Source organism: Rhinolophus sinicus, chromosome 15, assembly GCF_057876585.1.
Source record: "Rhinolophus sinicus isolate RSI-liver-muscle chromosome 15, RSI-T2T, whole genome shotgun sequence".
Lineage (NCBI taxonomy): Eukaryota > Metazoa > Chordata > Mammalia > Chiroptera > Rhinolophidae > Rhinolophus > Rhinolophus sinicus.
This window is the reverse complement of record NC_142515.1, coordinates 11762399-11775060: the sequence shown is the minus strand read 5'-3', so window position 1 is coordinate 11775060 and position 12662 is coordinate 11762399. Positions and strand designations below refer to the sequence as shown.

General features: G+C 54.5%; 1 protein-coding gene across 6 annotated transcripts in view; it reads right to left on the bottom strand.

Annotated features, from left to right (window-relative positions):
* HSPA12A (heat shock protein family A (Hsp70) member 12A) overlaps nucleotides 1–12662 on the bottom strand; it is a 143743-nt gene that overhangs the window by 55191 nt on the left and 75890 nt on the right. The window contains exon 1 of one of the 6 annotated variants that reach the window (XM_074338991.2): nucleotides 4919–5632. The exons of 4 other annotated variants lie outside the window; for them this stretch is intronic. In XM_074338991.2, the coding sequence (XP_074195092.2) occupies nucleotides 4919–4961 (43 nt within the window). In that variant the 5' untranslated portion in view covers nucleotides 4962–5632. Of the gene's footprint in view, nucleotides 1–4918; nucleotides 5633–12662 lie in introns of those variants that run through there. One more of the 6 variants, XM_019725247.3, reaches the window with a different exon arrangement.

The following is a 12662-nucleotide window of genomic DNA, read 5'->3' as shown; positions in this document are numbered from 1 at the left end:
AGGAAAGAGGAGTTCACTAAAGGTCTAAAGGCATCAGGACCTAACATACATATTCCTCACGTAGCCCCAAGTCAGAAAAATCAGAGCAGAATCTGCTCTCCTCCTAAAGCCCCCAAAGAAAGCAGACCAGCTGGACCTGCCACCAACCACTCGGAGCAAGGGCAATCCTGGTGAGCATCTGGGGGGCAGAGGCAGGAAGGCCACCTCTCCCTTCCTCCTACGGGGAAAGAACTCCATAAATTAAAAAAGAAAAAAAACCACGTTTCCTGCCCATCCATTCTCTCCACTGTTCCCACAATAGACCTAGGCAGGCATCATGCACCCTTGCACCGACCAGGAAAGGAAAGCTTAGCTGGAGCTGACACGCAGTCTTTGGGCTCCAAATCCACTCTGCACCTCGACCCCACTGCACTTGGGGGTCGTCTGCAATAAAAAGAATAGAGCGAGGATTTGCCGAACCCACTGCGGTGGGGCCGGGTTCATTTCAGAGCAGTGCGCGCACTTCTGGGGCGGCTCCCTGGCTCACCATGCTTTCCTGGCGATGCCCAGACCCGATGTGCCTCAGGTGGGAGGCGCTGGTTCCCTCCCATGTGCCGCTCATTCATTAAGGCCCCTGGTTCCTCCCTGCCATCCTAATTATGCACAGTGAGCATAGAGAAGCTTCCTCCCTTACCAAAGAGGCCTATTTACGCCACGAGAGAGCACTTCGCCCCCACAAGATTGAGTCGTCACTCAAAGCCTCGTTGGCCGCTCTTCAGGGATTGACTGAGCCATAGCCGCACCCCCCTGATGCTTCCTCCCACTCCCGAGCATCTGCGCTTCTAGAAGCGCCACTCCACTGTGGAGGGGGCAGGGTGCGAATGCCATTCCCCACTGCTGTGCTGCCTCATGGCTTCCTGACTGATAGCCACTCAACACACAACAGGGTATATTTACTGGGCACCTACAATGTGCCTTTACTAAGAGCATGGCAATCAAAGACACAGTCCCTGCCCTTGTTGGGAAAAAAGGCATTAAGAGAAAGAGCAGAAGCTTTTAGGCTCCATGACCGATTCATATACCAACTCCAGCATTAATTGGCTGGGTGGTTTGATGCTTTGGCTGGGCAAGTTACCAATTTCTCAAAGGCATCAACTGCCTCATTGGCAAAATGGGGTAACATATCACCCACCTCAAAAGGTTGCTGGAGGTGTCAATGGGATACGCGCATATAAAATGGGAACATCGGGCAAATTACCAATGCTTAGTACCGGAGTCTTTGGGAGCACACAGTCGGGATCTTGCTCAGATGGATGACTCCAAGAACACTTCCTGAGAAGTGATACCTGAACTGAGTTTTGAAGGCTGAGTAGCACTTTGTTAGAGATAGGAAACTCCTGGTAGGGGGCCGTGCATGAGGGCCACAGGAGACCACAGGGCTCTGGGAAACACAAGACGCTGTGTGGGAAACACGCACGTGGCATGCTAGGGACCATACAGTGGCAGGGGACACAGCTGCAGAGGCAGATATGGACACGGAAGTGGACCCCATGGCCAGAGTCCTAACCAGTGATACCCAAAGCATCACTTCAACTTTGGCTTGGCTCCTTGGGAAGCCACAACCAGCACCCTTTCGCTTCCATCAGTAGCTTGGTGGCCATAGGGAAATGGGGCAGCCACATTTGATTAGTCATGCCTTCATTCATTCACTGAATAAAATTCCCTGAGGGCCTACGACATGCTAAGCACATGCCAGGAGAGGCTGTACAGCTTGACCACCTCCTAACCCTCGCTCAGCCCATTTCCAGCTGTGTCGCGCTGGTCTGAAAGATTTCTCTTCGGTGAAATGCGGGTAACAGGGCTCCCCTCATGAGTCATTCATTCAGTAACAAATGTGGTCAGGGCTAACTGAGATACAGATTTCAGCATCAACTAAGTCCTCAATAAATCTGTGTTTACAATGTTTATTTTTACTATGATTAACTACCAGGGCGGTAAGAATCCCATCTCAAAAGTCTAAAGCAATGCCTCCAGAGGTACCCCCAACCCAGGTAAAACCCCCTGCCTGCTGTTCCTCTCCTTATCCTGCCCCCACCTATCCTGGAACAAATTACTAGGTTTCCACTGCCTACACCTCCCCTGACTGGGTCACCACAGGAGCCAGCCAAACCTGCCCCACCCCCTCCAAGTTCATCTCATCCTTCTAGGGCTCTGAGTCAACCAGTGCAGGTCTTGGTGGGGCAGGACTGAAGGTCATCTCAGCCTTTGCTGTTCAAAGCTCCAAAGATTAAAGGGTGGCCCTTCTGACATTGTAAATGAACTAATTTAAATGTTCTATTAAAGACATTTGCAAGCATATACAAAGCAAATGAAATAGTAATGGAATTGCTTTGTACTCATCACCCACCTTCAACAACTACCAACATTCCACCATTCTTGTTTAGTGGGTACCTCCACCCACTCCCCACCCCACCCTCACTTGATTTGTTGGGAAAAAATTTATGGCCAGCCTTCCTGGCACCCCCCGCACTCAGGGCTACCACTGCTCACAAGTCCCAACAAAGCTGGACACCTGTGGCCCTCATCCTTTTGCATCAATGGCACCCTTGAAATAATCCCGTAAAGAAGAACCATTTTTATGTCCCTAACAGAATGGTAATCACGGGCCACACCCATGGAGGTGAAAAGTTGGAGCCCTGGACTCAGATGGCGGTCCGAATCAATACTTCCTCGATGTGTGACCTTGGATGGGTGATTCAACCTACATTTAGATTTCCTACCCAGCAAGAGGGGAATGCCGCTAACACAATTATTGTGAGATTTAAAAATAAAATACTTCATGTTCATCTCTCCAGCACAGAATACACAATGAGGAAACCTCAGAAACAGATGTTAGGCGGTGGGTGAGCAGACTCTGTACCTATGAGATACTATTAGTATCTCCCATTTATACATGAAGAGATGGGAGCCCACAGAGAAGCAGTCAGTTGCCTGCTCTGTGTCCCAAGTCCACATGCTAGGAATTCTCACAGGCTGCCTTGAACTGCCAATGACTGGAATTGAAGAAACACTAAAACAGGCACAGGGGAAGGTGGCAGGAGGTTCACCACCCCCAGCATGTGTACCTCATCCTGGATGGCGAGCTCTCCCAGCCCTGAGGAAGACAACCACGCAGTGAGTGCCCGTGTGTGTGTGTGTGTGTGTGTGTGTGTGTGTGTGTGCAATAAGGCTGCTGATTTCCATTTTACGAGACAAAATGATATGTGTGGGGTGCACATCCCTGCTCACTCTTCTGATCTGACAAATCCTATGTCCACCCTTGCATTTGATACAGCCACTCACCATTTATCCCAGCATGAGAGGCAAGAAACTGGTTCACTAACTTAAAGCTTTAGCAGCTCTTGGCAATTCAGCTGCTCCTCCCTGTCATCCTATTTTTTTTTCTTCCAATTTAAAGGAAAGGGGTGGGAAAAATGAACCAATCCAGTTGCTGACTGATGTGCAGACAAAGACGGCCTCCAGCCCATTGCCAGTGTTTGCCTGCTGGGGAAGGACAGGGGATGGGGGCAGTTTGGGGACGTTTGAACACCACCTGGGCTCTGGGTCTGGGCTCTCCACGCTTACTCCCAGGATCTGCCCCTCCCTCTGCACTCCCCCACCACTGCAGTGCCCTGTGGGGCGGCACCTCCCAGATCCGCAGGAACAATGGGCTGGGGAGGGGGCAGGTGCCTCTGGAGCTCGGCAGAGGGCGGGGGCCGTGGCCACAGACAGCAGGTCTGCGATCACACAGCCCGTGGTGGCTGTGCAGCCACCTGACTCAGTTTCCCCAGCTTTGGGGTCTCCGAAAAGCCGAGAGCTCCTTTCCTGGATGAATTTCCCTTAGGTCCCGGGGTCCCGGGCATTTTCATTTTATCCTCGCTAGGCCGCTTGAATTGTTGCTCTTGGGGAAGCCGTGGGGCCACGCACCTCCAGCCGGTGCCCCTGCCACAGCCCTGCAGAACAGGGTCGCACGGCGCCTCCGCGCACCCAACTTTCTCCACTTGGGACCCACAATCCTGTCCAGCCCAGCCCGTCCGTTTGCTGGCGAAGCCGTGATTTTATAGCCCGGGGCTCCAGGAGCTGCTCCTCCAGTCCGCCCCCCCCCCCCCGCCCCGCTCCTGGGTCTTCTCTCCCTCCTTACCCCTCCCCCGTCCCATCTGAGCCCTAACCACGCTCCCCAGAGAAAGCCGCCCTGCCACAATGCAAAATGTGAGTATCTGTCCTGTGCACTGGGTGTTGCCTTCCTCCCCACCCTCGCCGGGGCAAAGCGGGGACAGCTGAGCCACCGCCGCGGCGCCCCTCCTCAGCCCAGAGAATCCCTGAGGACAGGCGTGGAGGGGAGTAGGATGCAGTTGGGACCGGAGTGCAGCCCCCGTTCCGGACGCATAGGACCGATCTCGGCGGGGTGAGGGAAGGGACAGGTCCAAATCTCCGATTTCCCCCTGGGCTCCCACCTTGTCCTCGCTGAACACGAAAATGAGCCCCTGGGGATGCCCAGCCATCCCGCGGCCAGCCCTTTATCGGGTAAGCGCTGGCGTCCCCTCACAGCGTGCAGGGGATGGACATGCCGGACGGTTCTCACCCGGGTTCGCACCCGGCCCCGCAAGGGGCGCCACCCCGCGGCGGGGACGGCCAGTGTGCCCGGGCGGAGGTTACGGTCCCCGCCGCAGTGTCCGCACCCCAGCCTGGAACGGAGCACGTGACCGGTGGGCCGCCTCCGGCCCCCTGGACCCCTGGCCCCACCGTGGCGTTGACCTCGGCCCCACCGATTGAGCAGAATGGGGCGGGAGCGCCCACTTTCCCGCGGCCCGTGAGAGAGCTGCGGGCCGCTGGGCCGATCGCGCCTCATCCCTCCCCGGCCCGCCCCGCCGCAGCCGCAGGACCGGCGCTCTGCACTCACCTCGAGACCCCGTGTCGCTGCCGCCAGCATCCTTGTTGGCCATGGTCGCGCAGCCCCGGCCCGCGAGAGGAGCCTCCCGCGCAGCGCTCGTGTCCGTGTAGGTTCCTGCCCGCGTCCTCAGCGGCGCTTCGGCCGGGTCTGAGCCGCGGGGCTGCTGGAGCACCGCTCTGACGCGGCCGCCGCCGCAGCCCGGGCTCCTCCCCGTGCTCCTCCCGGGCCCGCCCCGCGCCCCGCCCCACCGGGCCGGGCCGGCTGGAAAAGGCCGGGAAAACCGGGGAGAGGCAGGCGCGTCGTAGGGCCCGTCTGGACCCGTCTGGACCCGTCCCTCCGAGGTCCCGCTCCTCCTCTCCAGGGCTCACTGCTTAGCTGCGGCGCATCTGGTGGTGCGGCCGGGCTGCCTGGCTCGCCCCACGGATGCAGGAGCGCGCAGGGCACACGGCTCGGTGAGCGGTGGGGCTCGATTTCAGGCGCCCTCGGTCCCGCTGCGCGTCCGCTCTTTGGAATCGCTGGGGGCTGAATTCCTGCAGCAGGCATCGAACGCACACCCCACTCTCCCAAGGACGCCTGCCCCAGTTCCAACCAGTTTATTTCTCCCCCCTCCGCCCCAGGGTCCCAAAGGGGCGGTCAAGGGACCGCGCAAAGGCAGAACCTGGCACGGCCAGGACTCAGGCTGCAGACCCAGGGCCTGCTCGGGGGCCGCGCTCTGCGCACCGCTGCCGGCGTCGGCATCCAGGCCGCCCCTGGGACTCCATGGCAACTCCGGATCCCGGAGGCGCTTTGCTGCGGAGGCTGTCTCGCGCCTTCCATATATGGGCTCTCACCCGGACCCTCGTTAAAAGTCTGAGAATAACGACATCAATAATGCAGAGCTTTGGCGGTCAGTGATTCACTCTCCGTGTCCTAGGGCTCCACCACACACAAACGCGCGCGCGTCACTGGCACCTGTTCGGGCCTGGCCAGGTGGCTTCTGGGTCAGCAGTGCAACGACGTCGCGGCAGCGAGGGCAGTGATGATGACCACTGTTACTGGGTCCTTCCAGTGTGCCTGGCACTATGCTAAGTGCTTAAGAGCTTAATCTCATTTTCTTTTCATAGCCAAGAGGTGGGGACTAGTGGCCCCCATTTTGCAGATAAGAAAACTGAGGTTTGAGGGGGGCAAGCGATGAGCCCCAGAACACACACAGCAAGTAAGGGGCCAAGCTGGGATCCTCACCCAGGTCACAACCACCAGCTATCCCCCTCATGCCCTGAGATGGTCCACAGCTCCCAAAGGACACCTAGGGGAGGCATCATCACCACTGTTTTTTTTTGTTTTTTTTTTGGGGGGGGGGGGGGGCGCAGAGGGCTGTAGGGAGAGGCCAAAGACCAGGCTCTGCTCAGAAAGTGATTGTAGGGTGATGAGTTAAAAGGATGAACTTCTCCTCAACCACCTACCTGCATTAAAAATCCCAAATGTACAGTCTGTGGCTGTATGTGAGACCACAGGCGTGTTACTTAACCTCTCTGAGCCTCAGTATCCTCATCTGTGAAATGGGTACAACAGGAAAACCTACATCATAAGACTGAAGAGGATTAGATGAGACAATACATGTAACATGCTTTGCTTGGGGTCTGGCACATGGTAAGCAGTCCAGAAAGTATTACATTAAGTCAAAGTCACCTTTTTTAAACAGTGAACAATGGCCAGTTGTGCAGGGCAGTGGGCAGTGGGGCCACGTGGCAGGGGCACTCCCAGAGTGGAAACAGTGTTTTCCCAAAGAGTACCCTTTCCCTCTAAGGCTGCTTGCTTGCTGAGACAACACCCCGCCATCTCAGAGGCAGATCCATGAGATGGCCTGGAGGCCAGGAGCATGTGGCAGCTGAATGGGGGCAGGAGAACATTGAGGCAGTTGTCAGGGTGACAGCCAGGCTGAGCAGGCTCAGGATGGTGAAGGGAAGGGACAACCCAGGCCCTACAGCTGCCCGCCCAGTTCTGTTCATAAATCCCCACTGAGTGAAGCTGGCTGGGCAGAGGCTGCATGGATTGGAACATGAGAGGGCAGGGACAGCCACCAGCACTCTGTCCACTAAGTACCAGTGTCACATGGACACATACCTGGGCGGTGAGGCCAAAAAGAGCTTTCTAATAAACACGGGTCTGACTGAGTCTCTCTAGTGCTTGAAACCATGCCAGGCTTTCCTCCTCTACGGGAAAGAGCCCTAACTCTTTAGTGCGACTTTCAACACTTTGGACAATCGTGAGCCCCAACCACCCTCTCTGTAGTCGCTCTCCCAAGAAGCCTTCCTCAGCCAAGGTGACAAGCTGCCTCCACCTCCACGTCTGGCATGCCTTTCACTTCCCTCTTCTACCTGCCCACATCCAGGCATCCTTCAGGGCCCCAGTCCAAGGCCACCAGCACAGGAAAACCGAGGACACTGCCCCCACCCCCGGTTCCCAAGGTGCGCTGCATACCCACGCACCTCTCTTCGTTTGTCTCCTCCTGCTACCCTTTCTGTTGCCCAGGCAGCTTGGCACTCAGGAGGCTCCTCTGTCTATCTGCAGAGAAGCCCACCTCTACTCCCAGGGCTGGACCTTCCCCCAGGGCTCCAGACCTCCTGAGAGGCTCCCCAGGTGCCTCCTAGGCCCTTCCCATTTAACCAAAGCCCAGCTCATCCTCTCCTGTCTTCCCTCCTGGTTGCAGGATCTCAATAAGGCAACACTACCCACCAGTCGCTAAGCCACACACAATGGCATCAACTGTCATTCCTCCCTCTATGCCCCTCCATGTTCAGTCAATGTCCGAGTCAAGGTTTGTCCGGTTGACTTCTGAAATCTCTCCATTCTCACTGCCACTATCTCACCCAGAGCCCATCACCCCTCACTGCCTACATGTCTGCAGGGCGCCCTCACCAGTCTCCGGCCGCCTATCCTACCCCTCAGTCCGTTCTTTGTGAATCTGACCTGCTCTACCCACCTCTACAGCTGCATCTTTTCCCCAGGACTTCTTTTAATCCATCGCACCCACCTTTGCCTAAGTGCTGCGCTTTCAAACACCTTAAAATGTGTTGGATGTTTGGAATACTCCTTTCCTGGTCCTGCCACCACCAGAACCTGGAGACTCAGCACGGACCGCCCCACTCCCGGAAGCGTTCCCTGCACCCCATTCTGGCCTGGGTGCTCCGCTTCACTGTCCTCATGGCACCCTGTCCCTGCCCATCAGGCTCCTGATCTCTGGCATCAAGATTGGCCTCGGCAGCCAATCAGAACCAGCAGGAACCCTGCAGCCCCCGCCCTCCCGCCGGCCGCAGTGGAAAGGCCTTGGGCACCATCTGCCATCTCCACGGACCCTCAGCCGCAGTGACCGGAGGGCACATGAGGAGGATGGGCGATGACGTGGAGGCCCCATGCTGTGGGCCGAGAGCAGACAGTTTAAGAATCGGCCTGGTGAGCACACATTCCGCCAGGTCTCACCGGATTCTCACAGAGGTCGTCGCCGTTTGACAGAAGAAATGGAAGCACACGAAGGTTGAGGCCCTGCTCCAGCTTCCCCAGGCCATTAGCAGCAGGGCTGAGATTCAAGGCCAGGCCCTTCTGTCACTCAACCTCAGGGAAGGGCCCCCACCCTCGCTGCCTATAGTCTCCTCCCCACCAGCAGCCAGAGTGAGATCCTAGCACCTTTCTGCTCCCAGGTCCTACATGAATTGGCCTTCCGATGCCTCTTGACTCTCGCTCCTTCTTCTCCCATCCTTCAAGCCAAAACACACACGTCACTCATCTGAACACACCAAATCTGGTCCCACCTTGGGGCCCCTGCTCTAGTTGGTTACCCTGCCTGGCACACATTCCCCAAGAGAATCATGTGGCTTGCTCCCTCACTCACTTCAGGAAATGTCACCTGCCCAGACCATTTTAGCTAAGACTGCTGCCTCATCCCCAGGAGGAAGTCAGCTCCAGGGAGGAGGGCTCTGGACTGTGTGGTTCACCTCCATATACTGGTCTAAAAAATAGTGCCTGGCACGCAGCAGACACTCAGTAGACGCCTGATGGTGGATGGACGGACTCAGTCAGTGAAGCAGGAACACAACAGGCTTTGCCCAGCTGGGAGGACAAAGCCCGCCACAGGGACACTACCCCGACTCCTGCGGGTCCCCCAGCCATTTCAGAGCATGTTCAGATCTGTGGGAGGTTTCTCGACAGCAAGTTCCCTCCATCTCCCCTTCAAAGGATCCTCGTCCCAGAGGTCCCTGTGGTCTGTGGGGGTGGGCAGCTAGAATGTCCCCACCCCCCACCAGTACCAATTACAGATCTTGGTTGGACACTTGAATCCCAGAAAGAGGCCCAGCACAGAGCCAAGTCACCACCTTCTAGTCCCCTGACACTGGTCACTCCAGCCACATGGGCCCGTCTACAGGTCCCCAAAAAGCTGATGCCTCCACTGGGAGCCCATTCTCCACCCATTTTGCCAGTAAACTCCTCCTCCAGGTCTCAGCTTAGATGTCACACTTTCAGATAACCATCCAGCCCTCCATGACAGAATGAGGCCTTTCCCCTGTCTTCCGTGCCTGAGTCCCCATACAATTCTATCATAGCAATTATTACAACTCCGGGATCAGTACGTATCATTATTAACCCATTGTACAGACGACAAAATCAATGCCCAGAAAGGTCACCCAGCTAAGAAGCTGCAGAATTGTGACTAGAATTCTCAGACTAGAACTTGGGTCTTTCCAACTTCAGTTTGCCCAAGCTCGCCAAGGGTAGGTCGTCCATGTCCACAGACTCTGGCATAGAGCCTGGCACAGACTGTTAAATATTGAAGGAAAACAACCCCCTCAGCATCAGGCCCTCACCTTTCTCATTGTTTCTGGGATCCTCTTCACCCACCAGCCCAAAGACACCTCCCTCTCAGCAGGTTCTCTGTTCTTCACACCCCCTCCCCCAAACAAAGATACACTCTCCCCCTGCAATATCAATTCATGCCAATAGAAGCTGGATCCCAGAGGCCAATCCAGCCAAATACTCTACCAGGCAGCCAGGACACCCTGTCATCTGCACCAACCACCAACTGTGCAAAGGGCTGGACACCTGGACAGGCTGGAGAGTGCGGGGCCAGGGCCGGTGGCTGAGTCCTCCCACCCCCAGATCAGATGAAACGGGAAAACATTTGCTGATAGGTCAACTGCTGAGGGTGCTCATCCTGGGGACACATGGGGACCAGGACAGGGAAAATACAACAGCAGAAAGCAGAGTGGAGGAGAGCGTGGGGCCACAGGGGGTCAGCCAGACCAGGGTTCAAATCAGTGTGGAGCCCCCTCAGGTGACCTGGGGACACACTGCCTGCATCTGTTTCTTCACCTGTAAAAGGGTCCATAATCATAGGCAAGACAATGATGGAAGGTAATGCATGTAAAATACTCATCAAAGGGCGAGGCTACATACACTGCAGTAAATAGGACTTCTTATTCAGTTTGCACATTTCAACCACAAGATGCCTATTTCTTGTGTATTATAAATTATAGAATGGATCTAGGTAAAATTTTCCTGGCTGGTGAAGAAACATAGACGATATGGGGTGAGTTGTTTTTTTTAAAAAAAATATTTACCTTTAAATTATTTATTTTATTTTTAAGTTTGAGAAATACTGATGCTCATCCAAAACTGAGCTTTTATGCAGAAAGCTTCCAGTAAACGCTACTTTGGACTCGATGATATGCCACCAGAATTTTACCTATAAACTGAATATCATAGAAGTGATTCCTTTAAAACAGGAACAAGTATCAGATGAGGTAAGACAAACTTACAGGGAAAGCCCAGCATGCATCGGGTCCTTAACCTCTGACCTTTACTACATTTGAAATATCCAGCCTCGGAGCCAAAGCCTGGTGTCCGGTTTATACATCCCTTTCCCTTGGATTTCCACCCCATCTGGTGTGAATCAGCCTCTCCATAAACATTCCGAAACACACTTTGCACATACAACATGAGCTGACTCTTCCGGGGAAAAATTCAAAGGCTGGAGGAAATTATCTCTCAAAACATCACAGTCTCCCCAGCCTGCAATGTAAACTTTAGAAATACCTGCTCAGGTAATGCAGGGTTATCCAAATATTTTTGTGTGTATTTCAAGCAGCACAGCAAACGCCTGTGGTAGCTCTCTCTGCAGTGTCCTTAGAACTGCTCCAACTCTGGCCCTGCAAGCTCCTGGTTCCTAACAAGATGGGACATTCTAGAAGCCACATGTGAAGGACAATGCAAAGTGAGAGAAGGCTGGAGGAAGGAAAAAGGAAATGACCGCATGGCCAGGAGAGCTTCTACATGGGCTGCAACACACTGTAGACTACTAGAGCCAAAAGGTTTCACGTTTTAGAGAAAAACTACCTCTTTCATCTTTTCCAGCTCACAGCCCAGTGCCTGGCTCACAGCAGGGGCACAATAAATATTTGTTGAAGAAATGAATGAATGGTCAAATAAACAAACAATGGAGTGGAACTGGGCCCAGAGAAGCTAAATCTCTTGTTCAAAGTCACACAATCAATGACAGAGCTGGGGCCAAATCCCAGGACCTGCCTCCCAGCTCAGCTCAACCTTCAGTGCCCCCTCTGCAAAAGGCCCAGCAGGAGATGGCTCGTGCTGACTGTAGTTGACAGGCGAAGCCTGGGACACTGAGAAGGCAGGCGCTGAGGTCCTTTCCAGCTCTGGGGAAATGGGTGCAGTGCTGACTAGCAATGTCTGTCCCCTGTAAGGAGTGTGCACCATGGGATCCATGTTATGATGCCTTGACTTCCAGAGTCCCTCCTCTCTGACTGTCTATAATTCTGTCAGGGGCAAAGAGAGAATTCTGCACTGTGCAAAGATAAATCCCAGTGGATCCAGTCATCTGCAGTCTCAAATGCCAGAAAAAGTCCTTGAAAAACCAAATGTCCCCGTATCATGGTGCTGCCTGATTACCTGCAATCCTACAGCTGCCTAACGTGTGTGCCCTAGATAGAGGTAGGCTGGTGTCCCTTCTTGGTTTGCACCGTTTGTGTTTTCTTCCTGGTGGTAGGTCCATTGTCATAGTATTTGCCTGGAGAAGAGATACCGACCGCACTGTCTTTGGGTCACTAGGTTCCCAAGCTCCGCCCTGGGAGCTTGTCTCTGTGCCTCAGTATTGTCACCTGTAAAGTGGGGAGGTTACCTGAGGGGAACTTTAAGTCCTCCCTAAGCGCACACGAAAAGAGGTCTTTCTGTTCTGGAAGCCATAGACCCAGGAAGAACAACCGGATAAGGCTCTTAATGATGAGGGTCACTCCCTCCTTCCACAGATAGTTACTGAGGTTTTACAATGTAGCAGGCACTGTTCTAAACTTGTAAGAAACAAAACAGCCAAAATGTATCCTCTTGGCCAGCAATATTCTAACTTTATTTGGCAGAAAGAATGTCACAAACTCTTTGGGGAAACTGAGTGCTGTGATGCTTCTTCCCGAAAACCATGCACAGAATTATACTCCCCTGCTGTACTGTTCCAGGCTCTCAGCACCCTGAAACCGGAGGACCTGAGGACCCCAGATTAAGAACCAAACTCCAAGACAACTACATAAAATGGCGGCTTTTCTGCCAGGTGCCCTGGGCTGAGGAGCTCAGTGCATGTCAGGAAGCAGCTTGTGAATGGCAGGTGCAGGAGAGGGCTCTGGTGCCAGGCAGGCATGGGTGACCCGGGACCCCCAGAGCCTCCGCCTCTCCCTGCAAAGTGGGGTTGTGATGCCCCCACACACACACACAGGGT